The 16,516-nt window shown below is 39.8% G+C and overlaps 1 protein-coding gene across 2 annotated transcripts; it reads right to left on the bottom strand.

Annotated features, from left to right (window-relative positions):
• Positions 1 to 945: 945 nt before the first annotated feature.
• Positions 946 to 14,413, bottom strand: TFAM (transcription factor A, mitochondrial). 2 transcript variants are annotated; one of them, XM_060102765.1, is made up of 7 exons: positions 14,195 to 14,413; positions 13,504 to 13,622; positions 12,180 to 12,250; positions 11,617 to 11,766; positions 8,077 to 8,172; positions 3,040 to 3,096; positions 946 to 1,201 (listed from the first exon to the last, which is right to left on the bottom strand). In XM_060102765.1, exons 1-7 carry the CDS (start codon positions 14,293 to 14,295, stop codon positions 1,073 to 1,075), a joined length of 723 nt encoding a protein of 240 aa, XP_059958748.1. In that variant the 5' UTR covers positions 14,296 to 14,413; the 3' UTR covers positions 946 to 1,072. The 2 variants fall into 2 exon arrangements, with proteins under 2 accessions (XP_059958748.1, XP_059958759.1); XM_060102776.1 differs by lacking the exon at positions 8,077 to 8,172.
• Positions 14,414 to 16,516: the final 2,103 nt, after the last annotated feature.

Raw genomic sequence — 16,516 nt, 5'->3', positions numbered from 1 at the left:
TTTCTGGATAAATATACTCACATAAGAGAAAAAATAATTCAGAATACAAATTCCTACTTTTTTTTTTTTTTTTGCGGTACGCGGGCTTCTCACTGTTGTGGCCTCTCCCGTTGCGGAACACAGGCTCCGGACGTGCAGGCTCAGCGGCCATGGCTCACAGGCCCAGCCGCTCCGCGGCATGTGGGATCTTCCCAGCCCGGGGCACAAACCCGTGTCACGAACCCGTTTCCCCTGCATCGGCAGGCGGACTCTCAATCACTGCGCCACCAGGGAAGCCCACAAATTCCTACTTTAAAAAAAGAAAAAAAAAAAAAAAAAAACCCAGAAAGCTGTACAATGAATGTCTCACCTTAAAATATATAATTAGGAAACACTTAAATTTTTACTCTATGCAATATAAAACAATATGCATAGATATGGTACATAATTTTTTAGTTTTTAATTTAGGAAAAAAGATAATGAGGAAAAGGTTTATAAATTTCTCTATCCCTTTTATAAAAGTTGCAACTGACACCAGAAATCTCTTGCATGTACAACGGTCAACTCTGACTACAATATGAATTATACCTACAATTTGGAATTTGCCAACATGAGTTCTCGATGCTCTATTAAAAACGAACAATTATATCACAGAACATTACGGCTTCTACAAACTTTGAGACACTTTTGAAAAGGAAACTCCTGCCTCCATAATATAAGGAAACAAGAATATTCTTTCCATAGTCATAGAGTATAAAAAAACTTCACAGTCTGATTTACCTTTATCAAAGGTAAAATGATTCACGGTTACATTTCATGGATTATTTTGATGCTCAGTGGTTCCTAAACACAAAATACATTCCGCATGAACTCTTATCTGTTTGGGTTTTCCAAAGCAAGACACCAATACAAAATGTACTGAATTGGCTGGCAAAAGTCAATGGGCTAAAGAAAAGAAATTAAATATAAATGTTTACCAACTTTTATCCATTTTAATTTTACAACAGCTTTGGGTATTGAGACCTAATTGGTTTCTTGTGTCTATCCATTATGAACATAATCCAATCTTCTATTTTAATACTTCTCAGGGTCACTATTTTGCTGTGTATTTCACTGAGCGTCGTACAAGATCATCTCGTCCAACTTCAACCATTTGTTCTTCCCAAGATTTCATTTCGTTATAATAACGAACTTTATCATCTTTAGCAAGTTGAATATATACCTGAGAAAAAGTGTAATTGTTAAAAAGATTTCTTTAGAGGAATCTTTACAATTAATTTCTGGAATGCTTTCCTATATATACTCTAGAAATTACCTTACTATTCTACATGTATAAGGGGGGGATTGGAAACGAATGTTTTCATGAGATAAAAATTAGATGAAAAAAGGTAAGAGATAAAAATTTTAAATATTAATGAAGTTCTTACAATTTCAGGGCTTGGAGTATGGAAAAGGAACAGGGGCAGGGTGTGACTATCACTGGATACGGTGACACTAAGTTGAGTGACACTTTTAAATACCAATTTTATTTGCAGTCAAAAACTACCAGGGGGCTTCCCTGGTGGCGCAGTGGTTAAGAATCCACCTGCCAATGCAGGGGACACGGGTTCGATCCCTGGTCCGGGAAGATCCCACATGCTGCGGAGCAACTAAGCCCGTGAGCCACAACTACTGAGCCCATGCGCCACAACTACTGAAGCCCATGCCCTAGAGCCCCTGCTCTGCAACGAGAGGCCACCCCAATGAGATACCTGCACACCGCAACAGAGAGTAGCCCCCACTCGCCGCAACTAGAGAAAGCCTGCACAGCAATGAAGACGCAGCGCAGCCAAAAATAAATTAATTCAAAAAAACAAAAACAAAAAAAACCTACCAGGGACTTCCCTGGTGGTCCAGTGGTTAAGAATCTGCCTTCCAGGGGCTTCCCTGGTGGCGCAGTGGTTAAGAACCCGCCTGCCAACGCAGGGACACGGGTTCAAGCCATGGGCCAGGAAGATCCCACATGCCGCGGAGCAACTAAGCCCGTGCACCACAACTACTGAGTCTGTGCTCTAGAGCCCGTGAGCCATAACTACTGAGCCTGTGCGCCACAACTACTGAAGCCCGCATGCCTAGAGCCCGTGCTCCACAACGAGAAGCCACCACAATGAGACGCCTGCACACCGCAACAGAGTAGCCCCTGCTCGCCGCAACTAGAGAAAGCCCATGCAGCAACGAAGACCCAACACAGCCAAAAATAAATAAATTACAACAACAAAAAAAACTACCAGGGACTTCCCTGGTGGGGTAGTGGTTAAGAATCCGCCTGCCAATGCAAGGGACACAGGTTTGAGCCCTGGGCAGGGAAGATCCCACATGCCGCAGAGCAGCTAAACCCATGCGCCACAACTACTGAGCCTGTGCTCTAGAGCCTGCGAGCCGCAACTACTGTGCCTGTGCGCCACAACTACTGAAGCCCACGTGCCTAGAGCCCATGCTCCGCAGCAAGAGAAGCCACCACAATGAGAAGCCTGTGCACCACAATGAAGAGTAGCCCCTGCTCACCGCAACTAGAGAAAGCCCACGAGCAGCAACAAAGACCCAACGCAGCCTAAATTTATGTAATGTATGTATGTGTGTATTTATTTATATATAAATAAATAAAAGGATCTGCTTTCCAATGCAGGGGACATGGGTTCAATCCATGGTCAGGGAACTAAGATCCCACATGCCTGCCATAGGGCAACTAAGCCCACGTGCTGCAACTAGAGAGAAGCCACCGCGCCACAAGTAGAGAGAAGCCCGTGCACTGCAATGAAGAGCCCATGCTGCAACGAAAGTTCCCGTGTGCCACAACGCAGCCAAAAATAATAAATAAATATCTTTAAAAATAAAATAAAATGAAGCCAATTAAAAAAAAAACTACCAAAAGAGAAAAGCCAAATTGGTTCCAAGAATATGAAAATAATTTTATAATACTTTGTGTAATATAAGGTTGCTTTCACATGAATCAAGCCTTGCTCTAACATATTCTCATAGATATTCTAACTAGACACTTGAGACTAAAACCATACTACTTACTTGCTTTTGAGTAATGGAGAGATTTTTCCAGCTTTCATTTATAGTTTTCAGCTTTACCTGTAAAACAACATATCTTTAAGTACCAGATATAGGGATTTCAATGATTAAAGAAAAATGTTTTATTATTATTCATTCCAACAACAAACACTCAGATATCAAGAATCACAAGCAAAGATTCATCAATTCTTAACATTTTTTTCTAAGTAAAAATTATTAAACTGTTAAAATGTACAAAAATTAATGGTATGAAGGTATTTTAAAAGGTATCTTTTTAAAATCTGAGATATAATTGACAAATAACATTAGTTTCAGGTGTACAACATAATGATTAGGTATTTGTATATATTGCAGAATGATCAAAGTAAGTCTAGTTAACATCCATCACCTTACATGGTTACAAATTTTTGTGTGTGATGAGAACTTTTAGGATCTACTCTTAGCAACTTTTAAATGTGCAGTACAGTATTTACTACAGTCACCATACACTGTCACCTTACATTGCCAGGACTTATTTATTTATAACTGGAAGTTTGTACCTTTTGACCTCCTCCACCCATTTTGACCCCCATCCCCACCCGCCAACTCTAGCAAACACCCATCTGTTATCTATGTCTATGAACTCTTTTTTTAAGATTCTACATATAAATGAGATTATACGTTGTCTTTCTCTGATTTTTTTTCACTTAGCATAATACTCTCAAGGACCATTCATGTTGTCACAGATGGCAAAACTCCCTTATTTATGATAGCTGAATAATATTCCACTGCATATACACATTTTCTTTATCCATTCATCCATCAATGGACACTTAGATTGCTTCCATGTCTTGGCTATTGTAAATAATACTTCAGTGAACATGGGGGTGTATATATCTTTTTGAGTTAGTGTTTTAGCACAAGAGTTCCCTTTTTACCACATCCTTACCAACACTTGTTATTTCCTGGGTTTTTCTGACAATAGCCATTCTAACAGGTATGAGCTGATATCTCATTGTAGTTCTGATTTACATTTCCCTGTTAGTGATGTTGAGCACCTTTTCAGGTACTTGTTAGCCATCTCTACGTCTTTCTTTGGAAAAATGTCTATTCAGATCCTTTGCCCATTTTTTTAATCAGATTTTTTCTTTTCTTTTTTTTTTTTTTTTGCTGAGTTGTATGAATTCTTTAAATCATTTGCAAATATCTTCTCCCATTTGGTAGGATGACTTTTCATTTTGTTGATGGTTCCTTTTCCTGTACAGGTATTTATCTTTTTGGATTCAGAAACATTAATATTCAAGTATAAACTACATTCTGTCATAGACTAACTTCAAAGACTAAGTGTTTTATTTCCTCTCTGTAGCTTAATGTTTTCTTCTAAAATTTGTGCCAACATGTTTAGGTGTAGTCATAGGAAAAATACAACACCAGTTCTTATTCTACTTAGCTGAACTTAACTATGTGACTTGGAAAAAGTCGTATTACCTCCCTTAGGCTTGGTTCTTCATCTATAAAATTAAAGGGATGCAGGGATCCCATAGCGGGAGGAGAGGCAGAGAGGAGAGTGAGTACGCTTCACACAGCTTGTGCTGTTGCTACCAGAGAGCAAAGACAGAAGGGAAAAATGAGTCGGTGGAGAATAACGGGCAGAGAAGAGACAGAGGGATAGGAGAAGGAGAATGTAAGGGAAAGAGGGATATGGTTTGAAAAGTACCTGTTTAAAGCTAGGAGAATATCATCAGTGATTTTAAGGAGAAGTAGAGTTAAAACAATGAACTTTACTATTCTGACCAGAACTTTGACTGAATTTTATTTTCTTATTAAGAAAAAATGAGGTACCAGATAGTATCCGAGCCTATGTTTTGAATATTTTAAACTTATAAACACATTCAGTATATTCAGGGATGGTTACTAAATAACTGTTCTCTTAGCTTTGGAAAGAATTGCTTTAATGCTCTCAATTCTTTCATAACATATCTTTTTGCTTATATTTAATCCATAGGGACTTCCCTGGTGACACAGTGGTTAAGAATCCGCCTGCCAATGCAGGAGACACAGGTTTGATCCCTGCTCCGGGAAGATGCCAAATGCCGCAGAGCAACTAAGCCCATGCTCCACAACTACTGAAGCCCGTGCGCCTAGAGCCCGTGCTCACAACAAGAGAAGCCACTGCAATGAGAAGCCAGCACACTGCAACAAAGAATAACCCCCACTCGCCACATCTAGAGAAAGCCTGTGTGCAGCAACGAAGACCCAACATAGCCAAAAATAAATAATAAAATAAATAAATTCAAAAAATATATTTAATCCATAAAGTTTCACACTCAATGCGTTAAACAATAATTTGTGAAGTTGCATGAATAATCTTTCACCTAAAAAAATAAATCATGAAAAGAAATTAAAGGGATGGAAAGATATTTACTTTTGTTGCTTCCTAAAACCCCATTAAATGAGCCTTTCCACCATGTGAGGACACAGTAAGAAGGTGCCAGCTATGAACCAGAAAAGGGCCCTCACCATGATGGTGCCTTGATCTTGGATTTCCTAACCTGCAGAAATGTAAGCAATACATTTCTGTGGTTTATTTTTTTTTTTAATTAAACTAAAATTTCTTAAGGCATAAAAACCACATGGACAAAGACAACAGGAGAGGGCAGTACCAACACAGCATTTTGGAAGCTGAAAAGCAGGTGGAGAAATGATAACTAAACCCAAAAAAGTAAAAGGCAAATTGATTTACAATGCAGAATTCTCAAGTAGCTCGGGAATTTGACAGCACCAGACAGGTATAAAATAGAGGTGAAGGTCGGGCTAAAACATGAGGATCAACTGAAAGTCTGTTTAAAAAAGAGATGAAGTCCCCACCATGGGCAGATGCTATGATATTCATCCTCTTAAAAGGGTAAAATAGTTACTCTGTGGATACCCAGTACAGTTGGGGCAATGGTAACATGCTGAAAACAGGGAGATTAAGTGAAAATGTATATCCCAGAAAGAAAAGCAAAAAAGGCCAAGAGAAAACAATACAGAAAAGCTAAGAAAACTAGAGGACCAGTTCAGAAAATGCATAAACAATAAGAGTTCCAGAGAGTCAGAACAAAGAAAAAAGAGGAGGGGAGAAAAAAGAAAACAGATCACAGTCAAAAGACCAACAATCAAAACGGCTTTATACTTCTCAAAAGCAATTTAAAAAGCTACCAGAGAAAGGAACAATATTTTAACATTTTTCAAAGAACATGATTTCCTAGAATTCTATGTCAAGTAAAACTGTCAAACAAATGTAGACATTTTTAGACATGCAAGAACTCAAAACATTAATCTCCCATGTACTCTTACTGGGGGAGATGCTGTAATAGAATCAGTAAACCAAGAAAGACAACAGAAGAAGCAAAAGCACCACAAGGATGATGATGAAGATCCAGGATGTCAGCTATGCACTAAGCATAGAAGGCAACAACCAAACTGGAACAAATCAGAGGTTCCGATTGAAACTGACAGAATATTTAATGCATCTAAATGTACTCAAAGCTAGTGAATATTGAAGAATTTGGGTGGAATTATGGATAGTACTTAAAAAAATAAGCAAATACAAAAACAAGACCATCAATTTCAGGGAAAGTTTTGCAAGAAAGGAAAAATAATCATAGCAAATGGAACACCTCAGCCAAGAATATGGTCTACATTATCATAATAATGTTAAGTACTCAATATTGATCTAAACAAAATTATGATAACTATATTGGGAGGTAGGATGATGGAAATGTGAACAGCAGAATAAGAAAGAGTTAAATGCTCATCAAATAGTGAGAGGTAATGCCTAAAATATATGTAATGCTTAGAATTAAAAAAAAATCAGGAAGTAACGATACAGAACATTATTTAGAGATATGGAGGTAAATACCACAAGAATCGACTAAAACAGAATGTATTAATTCTGGAGTAAGGAATACGACAGCACGGTAAAACTAGTATCTTTCATAACAAGCCTTATTTTGATTCTTTAAACTATGAGGATGTATTTTTTACATGAATAAAAATCATATAATTGAGTTAATTTTAATTTCCAGGGATAAGGCCCAGCCATGAAGCTTCTGAAGTGATTCCAAGATGCAGTCAGAGTTGAGAACCACTGATTCAGGATTTTCAAGCATATAACCTTCTTATACTAATAAGAAGACTATCAATAAATCCAAGGTAAGTTAGTGACTGAGCAAATTCCAACTAAAAAAATAAATAGGCTTGCTGTTTCAGTAATGCAGGGCCATGGAAACTAAATTTAAAATCCCAAGGGGAGTAAATCAGTAAAAGTATATAGCCAGGAAAAAGTACATCACATATATATATTATTTAATCATATGTTCAACAGGATTTGTAAAATGATCTAAGTAACCCAAAGAGACGGAGTGGCAAAACACCTTCATCTCAGATTGACAAGAATTAGGAATCTGAACCGACTTCTCGTACCATGGCTTATTATAAAAGGAAAAATACAATTGTCAATTTGGAGCCTCTAAGAAGGAAATAAACGAAACACTAAGCCACAGCAGGAACGACAAGCTTTTTTTTTCCTGCACATTCATATGACATTCACATGTGTAATACATTCCTGTGGGCAAAACTAAAATTTTATTAAAGGATGTAACATGAAGCCATAGGTTACACTCAAATCCCAGTACAAAACATTACACCTCAACCCTACTTTCCCAGTGACTGTAAAACAGTTAAGAACTGCTGGATAAGAAGTCTCCAGAACTTTAACAACCCTATAAAGCTGAAAATTTTATATGTTTTTTTGAATTTTAAAAGTTGACTCTCTCTCTCTATATATATATATATATAGGCAACTACATATTCAAATTACTTGTATGTGGTAAGAAAAAGGATTCTTCTTTAAAAGAGATACAAGAAAGAGGGCCTTATTTGTATATAGTATTTGTTTATAGTAATTTACCACTTTTCTTCACCATGTGACATGTGGCACCCCTAAAATTTCCTGTCTAGGTATTTTTAAAATTAGAATAAACAAAAATTTTTAAAATAAACACAGCTCTGTTTTACCTGTGATGTACCATCCTTAGCTTCCTGAAAGCGTTCAGCTATAAAAATGTTATAAGCTGAGCGAGGTCTTTTCGGTTTTCCAAGCATTGTTAACTCCTAAGTAATAAAAATGGAAGAGTGAGATAAAGTTTTAACCTCTATGAGACTTAATTTCACCTACAGAAAAACTTTATTCACTACTATGCATTACAGAATGTTCTTTAAAGTGAACATTATGATTCTTATATAAAGTATGTGATTGTTCCCTCTTGGGGTCAGAATTTTTATAGTACTGTTTGAAAATTCCAATAGATTTTGTGAGTTATTTTTCATACAAAAACATTTCCTTTACATATTATTTTCATGGTCTCCATGAACTGAATAACTGAGCACATATGTACAAAATCTTTTTGTACACCACCATCTCCTTGGCCAAAGCACTACATGTCTCCACCACAACTCAAGAACATTAGAGTATCTGTTTAATAATCTCTCATTTCATTTCCTTCCCTGCATGTCTCTCAACCTTTAACCCTCAACAGATATGTTAATTTCAATTCTTTTTACTAGGTATCAAAAGGGGTCAGGGGGATGCATTATCTAATGAAAGATATTGCATCATCTTAACTTATTTAGTTGCTGAATTTAATAGTAATTTGTAAAATGATGGAGCTTTTAATGGCAATTTGGTTACAGTCAATAACAAACCCAACTTTCATTCATAAGTAAAAGTAGGGCTTCTCTGATTTACAAGTAGAGATCACTTTCTTGGCCCTGAACCTCTCAGTCAGGAAACTAGGCATTTTACAACTTAACTATGCATTTCCCCTTTTGTTTCTAGAGCTACTGCTAGGGATTTCTCTCCTAGGTGCTTCACCTGCAACTCCCTGGTTCCCACACTTCTCACCTACTCTCTAACTAGTTGGAACTGGGATTCTAATGGAAAGAAAAATTCCAACAGAGGGAAAGAATGGAAACACTCAGACTTCAGGTTTCCAGTTCCACATGTAAGGAGTTTGGAAATCACCACTCCATCCTAACAAAGATAAAGCTGAACAGACTGGAAAATCAACAACTCCTCTTGGATGCACATAAGAGAGGACACATGGCAAACTGCTGCCCCCAAGACTGAAGAGACAGACACAGAGGGGTGAACACAGGGAGTCGAGGCTTACCGGAGCAGAGACTCAGAAACGGAAACCAGTGCCGGGGAGGAAACTGAACTGCAGTTAAACTGCTGGAGGCTCCATGCGGACAACTCTGAGAGTTACCCAGTCATAGGAAGGACCTCACATTGTGAGGTTTATCCCCAGGAACTTGACCAGATTCCAACAGTAAATATCAAGAAAAAATCCCCTCTTGCTTTCAGCAGGATGAGAGGAAAAGGAAACATTTTGAAATGCCTGAGCATTTTATTATTCTTAACAAGGCCTGCCCTCAGGGGAAACTAGTTAATCAGAACCTAACCTGCTGGTACACTATCAGAGCCTAACTGACTTCAATGAAAGGAAATACCTGACTACAGCTTATTCTAGCCATCCTGTACCACCTACAAAGGGGAGGAAAAACTAAGAAACACTTGTGAACTTCACAGTGCCAAGGCATAGGCTCATTAAAAGACCAAGACCTAATCACAGGACTGTAGAATGCTTCCCTTGTCCCCATGCCTTACCACATTACTAAGGCCTATATACAGCATTTCTTTTTACCCAGCACGTCATGTCCAGCTATCAGGAAAAAATTTCAAGGCATACTAAAAGGCAAAAAACCTAATTTGAAGAGACAAAGCAATCCTCAGAACTAGACATGGCAGGGATGCTGTAATTATCAGACCAGAATTTTAAAACAACTGTGATTAATATGCTAAGGATTCTAGACAGCTTGCAATAACAGATGGGCATTGTAAGCAGAGATGGAAATCCTAAGAACCAAAAATAAGTGCTAGAGGGACTTCCCGGGTGGCGCAGTGGTTAAGAATCCACCTGCCAATGCAGGAGACATGGGTTCGATCCCTGGTCCGGGAAGATCCCAAATGCCGCAGAGCAACTAAGCCCGTGTGCCACAACTACTGAGCTTGCGCTCTAGAGCCCACATGCCACAACTACTGAAGCCCACGCACCTACAGCCTGTGCTCTGCAACAAGAGAAACCACAGCAGTGAGAAGCCCGCGCACCACAATGAAGAGTAGCCCCGACTCGCCGCAACTAGAGAAAGCCTGCACATAGCAATGAAGACCCAACACAGCCAAAAATAAATAAATAAAATAAGTGCACAATCATTTTTTTTTTAAAAAAGTGCCAGAGATAAAAAACACTAACAGAGGGAATTCCCTGGCAGTCCAGTGGTTAGGACTCCGAGCTTCCACTTCAGGGGGCACGGATTTGATCCCTGGTCAGGGAACAAGCTGCATGGCGCAGCCAAAAAAAAGAATCCTCGAAAACCCAAAAGCAAAGAGAACAAAGACTGAAAAGAAAAGAAAACATAACAGAATATCCAACAACCATGGGACAACTACAATAGGTATAACACACATGTAATGGGAATATGAGGAGAACAGAGAAAGGAACAGAAGAAATATTTAACTAGGAAACCCCTTATATCTGCCCAATCCTCATTTCTGGTCCTCCCCACTCTAAATACTGGTTTGGGTGCATTAAGGAGAAAGGGAGAGCAAAAAAGGGAGAGTAAACCCTAGTTTACCAAGTACCATCCCTATGCAGAGACTGTTATTTCCCACTCTTAGTATCTTTTCTGGCTTCCTTTTTCTAATTGGATCAGCAGTCTCAGATTACTATCACTGACATGAAATTGGATGAGTCCTCAACCCGAGTGCTAGGAGGGCTTAAGACATTAGGGTTAGGGAGAAAGATCCTAGCACCTCACATTAAAGGCTAGAATCTACTTTTCCAGAGAAATAGTTTTAACTCTGATGACCCTTTTCTATTGTATATGTACTGGACCAGCAAGTTCTCCACCTCACACTTAATACTACAGAAAGATGTAGTCTAACTATCAAATAGTGGAATTTATATGAATTAATACCTTAAGCTGGAAACCACTAATTTTGAAACGTGGGGTTTTTTTTAATGAGGAAAAACAGGATTTCATCCTAAAGGCACTTCTTATTTGATTAGATACAATAGGCACTTTTTAAACATTGTAGAGTTAATTAATTCAGTCTCTTCAGCAATATTCAGAATCAAATTCACCATTACCTATAGAACAATTCAAATCAGTAGGTTATTCTAGACAAGACCCAGAAGCAAGATTCTTGCTATTCCTGATTTGGCTGTTTCATAACTCTGTTCCTACAGCTTTCATGCCAGTCCTAACTATATATCTTAAATGTAGATGCATCCAGAAGTAGCAAAAAGGGTTTCCAAAGCAGACTGAAAGGCAAGTGGCTCTAGTGGCAGAAGGGAACTATCCAATTTTTTCCTAACTAGAGTACACTTGATGACATTCTACCATGTCATTAAAATAAGACAAAAACACCTATACACATAGATACATATATTTCAGTTATTTGCCAAAGGAAAAGAATATTTCAATGATACTCACTCTCTTCTTTATTAACGCTTTCTTTTTTAAACGTTTCTGCATGATTTCTTTTTCCAAAGATACCAGTTGACTTGGAGTTAGCTGTTCTTGAATTCTGTTTATCTCTTCTTTGTATGCCTGCCAGTCTGTCCTGTAAGCATCTTCGTATATCTATAAATAGAAAACTCATATAAGAAGTCAATAAACTTGTTGACTAATTAAACATAGCACACCTGTCAGGGAAAGACAACTGCATGACTTCAGGTAAAGACAGACTGAACCACCAAGTGAAAAATGTGCTCTCGGATCACATTTATAAGTCACGTATTTTTCATATACATGATTACTGAGGTGACAGTCCAGTAATTAGCCTTCAACTTCAAATTGCTGCCAACCCTTCATCACCACTCCCATACATCCATATTCTCATCATTTATGTGGATCAGAACATATGAAGTTCCTTTGTAGATAATGGATGTTAAAAAAAAAAAAAAACTCTGGGTCATCTGGTTCCATAAAGGACATGACAATTGTTCTTAACTACAGAATAACTGGTCAGCAATGTTGAAAACTTACATGCTTACCTTTTTCTCTGCAACAGGAAGTTCCCTCCATAGCTCAGCGATTTTTTTAATTAGTTCTGAATTTTTCGCATCTGTGAAATGAAATAAAGTAAAAATTGATGTCACAATTTTATGTCTCAGGATCAATTTCTAAAGCAAAGCATAATCCATTAGCTCTAAAATTAAGTATTTTTACAGATACCTCTATACCACACACAACTTAATACAATGATTTAGCTTTTCTCTAACCAACTAATTTAAATACGATAAATAATTTAATATTTTCTAACACTGTTAAAGTCTGTTATCTAATAATTAGGGATTATTACCACCAAAATGGTCCTCAGAAATTGATTACTATTTAAGTCATTGCATAATCAGTGTCTACAAGCTTTTTACTTCACATTTCAATCAAAACATTTTTTTCAAGTCTTTCAGGAATGATCAAGTTCACTAAACCTGACTAAACAACAAAATATAGTCTTGATTCATGTAACACCACCTTGTATATCAATTACAGAAATACCATTTGCAAACAAACTAAATTATACTAAAACCAATTCATTATTCCCCATTGCCTTCCTCATCTTAACTGGAATGACAGGGTAAAAATGATTTAACAAACCACTTGTTAGTTTCAACTCCTACATTTTAAAAGATGTGAGTACTGAAGCATGTCTCTTAAACCAGTTCTTTATAATGTAAGACTAACAGCTCATTTGATTTTCACAAGTGCCCTGTGATGTACTGCATGTGAAAAGGCTTTAGAAATCATAAGCAAAGGTCAGCAATTACTAATTTAGTCATTATGTTCACACTGTAACCTAAATAAAGACCCACACCCTTTCTAGGAAGTCAACAAACCTCCTAACTGGAAATTTTCAGGAACTCAAGAACTTTCAGTGAAAAAGCTCCTGAAATTAACAGTAATTTGTGTAGAGCTTTAAAGTTTACATAACATGTCCACATAAGTTATTTCACTGCAACTTTATAAATAATTCCCACTGGCAGAAGCAGGGGCTAAGCAAAAGGTAAAATGATTCATCAATGGTCCTCTGGGCCAATGGCAAAAAGGCCCAAAATTCAGCTTTTTCATCCTCTTCCCTGGGTGCTTTCCACTCTGCATGCTATTTTAAAAATACCTTTCACTAGTTCTCAATTACATTTAAAGCATTTTTATTTGGTAAAAAAATATGTTATACCTCCTATTTTACAGAACATCAAACAGAATCGTTATGTTTCTGCATTCACTGGATGCGTTGGTCGTGAAAATCAAGTTTCCAATTTAACTGCTTAGTGGCCTCTTTATAACATCAAAGAAGAGTATATAGCCCAAACTCCTCACCTGGGTTCTGAGCTTTAAATATGGGTAGCTGTTCTTTAGAAAATCGAACGTATGAAGTCATAGGTTTCTTTGGATAACCAATGAAGTTAGATGAAAACCATCTTGGTACATTCGCAAAGCTACATACAAATAAAAAGAAAATAACCAATGTTAAGCATTTAAGTGCCCATATTCGTAAGGATCTGAACACAGATGCCAAACAAGATGTCATCAAGATGCTATGTATCTGACACCTTCGACAAGAAAGATAATGACATTTAAAATCCTGTCCTATCCAGAGGCAAAAGCTTGCAAAACTTAAGTCTCAAAGCCCTTACCTCCTAGGAAGGGCAGACAGTGGAGGAAAGCGTGTACACTCCAGCTCCTGGGCCCCGCCTCCTTAATGCCTAGATGAAGGCAGGAGACTCTTGGAGCGACTTCGTAGGGGACACTGAACCAGGTGCTCCAAGGTTAGACAGTAAAAAGGGGAGGGGAGGAGGGGGAAGGTAGCCGGAAGCAAGGCACGGGGTACTGATGCAGTAAGGCCTGGTCTCAAAGCCACCATCCCCGTGGCAAGGTCGAGGTCTGAATCACAGGGCCAACTCGGCCCTAACCTTTTAGGAGGGGCAGAAAGCGGAGAAAAGCGTCTACATTCCAACCCCAGGGGGTTCTGAACCCTGCCGCCTCCGGAGGCGCAGGAGAGCAGTCCTACCTGAGAGGAGAGCGCAGTCGACTGCCACATCCCGCGCAGAGGTCCGCTCCTGACTTTCCCAGAGCACTCAGCACGCCCCACACGCCCCGGAGAAGCGCCATTGCATCCGCAGACAAAGCACTGACCAGGCCCCAATCTCGTAGAGCGCCCGGGCACAATAAAACAACTCCAACAAGGACGAGTTGAACACGCGCGCCAGCACCAAACTTGCTATCAGGCCCGCCACTCGCAAGGCACTATGGGACGTCGGATAACATCCGGTTTGGATGGGGGCGGGGCAAGGAAGAAGTAGGAGGAACTCGGGGGCGGAGAAGGGAAACCGCCGCCCGGCTCAGCAGTGCCTCGAGGGGGCACTGCTGAGCCGCCTCTGCCCCCATTCGCAGCCCGCCCTCCGCAGACTGTTCAGCCGCTGGCCCAGGAGGCTGACGGAGGCACGGCGGTGGCCTCACCCGGACACGGTACTGGCTGGCCTGTGACGACGGGAAGGACTAGTACGTAACAGACAATTTTACCACAGTGTAGCTGTGCCGCCCACGCTTCTTTGAGGTCAGGTTGCTGGGTGCTACGCGCCCAGCGGAGTCCCTCAGTTCAAGCAGGAGCTGGAGTTCAGAGTCCAAAATTACTGCCGAGGAGGGGGTGGGGCATGGTTGCAAACCTTAAAATGCAGATATTCCCAGGCCTTGCAGCAGAGCCAGATTCAGTATGTCTGTGTGGGTCCCAGGTTCCTCAAGGTTTAACAAGTTCTAATGCCAGTGGTAATGGGACCACATTAAAGCAATACCGATCCGGACCATCACCCCATCCACTGTGACTACCGCTGACACAGTCTTCAAGCTTGACATCCAACCCCTGCTTAATTTGTGGGGAGGAGACTTTGGCTAGTTAGTTGTCCGGAGACTAGAGTTGTAGCCTCAGCATTAACGATCAATCTGGAAATGTCGCATCCCCTCTCTAGGATTTAATTCCCCCACTGCAGCTGAGGACGCTGGACTACGTCAGCGTTTTCCCAACCAAAGCCCTTGAGAACGTGTGACAAGTATGCCTTGAGATTTTTTCTTTTTTTTATAAATTTATTTATTTTATTTACTTACTTTTGGCTGTGTTGGGTCTTCGTTGCTGCATGTGGGCTTTCTCTAGTGGTGAGAGGGGGTTATTCTTCGTTGCGGTGCGCGTGCTTCTCATTGCGGTGCCTTCTCTTGTTGTGAAGCACAGGCCCTAGAGCGCGTGGGCTTCAGTAGTTGTGGCACGCGGGCTCAGTGCTTGTGGTTCATGGCCTCTGGAGAGCAGGCTCAGTAGTTGTGACGCACGGGCTTAGTTGCTCCGCAGCATGTGGGATCTTCCCGGACCAGGGCTCGAACCTGTGTCCCCTGAATTGGCAGGCGGATTCTTAACCACTGTGCCACCAGGGAAGTCCTTCTTTGAGATATTGATAGATGTGCTGTACAACCATTTTCCATGTGGACAATGGCATGAAGAAGATTGGGAAGACCTAAACTAAAGCTATGGAAGGGTCCTTCTAGCTCTCACGTTCCATTTATTTCAAAGATAGCCACCTCCTGAAACAGCCTTTCCTCTGTTGGATAGCTTTGTTAGAAAATTCTTACCAGTGTAATATTGAGCTGAGAGTCTGTAGCTTTGAAACATTGGTCCTTCGGTGCCATAAAAGATTAAGCCCACTTCTTCTTTTAAGTGGTAAGCACTTAAAAGGAAGTGGTCTTCCTTTTCACAGATTCTCCAGATTGAAAGGGACCTTCCAGGTCATCTGTTCAAACCTCTCACCCTGTCATGGAAGAAACAGGGCTGGGTTTTATTGTTTGTCTTTTTCTGAGTACATACTATGTACAAGGCCCCAAACAAAAATAGACACAGCATTCTCCCCACCTGCAGTGAAAACTAGTGGCAGAGGCAAAGAAAGGAAGAGTTGCAGTACAGTGTCAAGATAGAGGTAAGGGGCTTCCCTGGTGGCGCAGTGGTTGAGAGTCCGCCCCTGCCGATGCAGGGGACACGGGTTCGTGTCCCGGTCTGGGAAGATCCCACATGCCGCAGAGCCGCTAGGCCCGTGAGCCATGGCCACTGAGCCTGCGCATCTGAAGCCTATGCTCCGCAACGGGAGAGGCCACAACAGTGAGAGGCCCGCGTACCACAAAAAAAGGAGATAGAGGTAAGTATAGGCTAGAATTCCTTATAATTACATTTTAGCTAATTTCTGAAATAATTTTTCTTTATATTTTTCTAGAGTGTTTTTATTCTTTCAGATGTTTGATATAAAGTTAAACTTCTTTTGGATATTTAAAAAGCTTTTTGTTGTTTTAAAGTGTCATT

This window comes from Mesoplodon densirostris, chromosome 1 (genome assembly GCF_025265405.1).
Source record: "Mesoplodon densirostris isolate mMesDen1 chromosome 1, mMesDen1 primary haplotype, whole genome shotgun sequence".
Classification (NCBI taxonomy): Eukaryota; Metazoa; Chordata; class Mammalia; order Artiodactyla; family Ziphiidae; genus Mesoplodon; species Mesoplodon densirostris.
Note: the sequence above shows the minus strand (reverse complement) of the source record. Positions and strands in the feature narration are given on the sequence as shown.

What these genes read in the sequence shown, in the direction of transcription:
- TFAM (XM_060102765.1), bottom strand. Translation starts at nt 14,295, where the DNA reads ATGGCGCTTCTCCGGGGCGTGTGGGGCGTGCTGAGTGCTCTGGGAAAG. An exon ending in ATTTAAAGCTCAGAACCCAG is followed by an intron (nt 12,251 to 13,503) that starts GTGAGGAGTTTG and finishes TTCATTTCACAG; the next exon opens with ATGCGAAAAATTCAGAACTA. An exon ending in CTAAGGATGGTACATCACAG is followed by an intron (nt 3,097 to 8,076) that starts GTAAAACAGAGC and finishes GTTGTTTTACAG; the next exon opens with GTAAAGCTGAAAACTATAAA.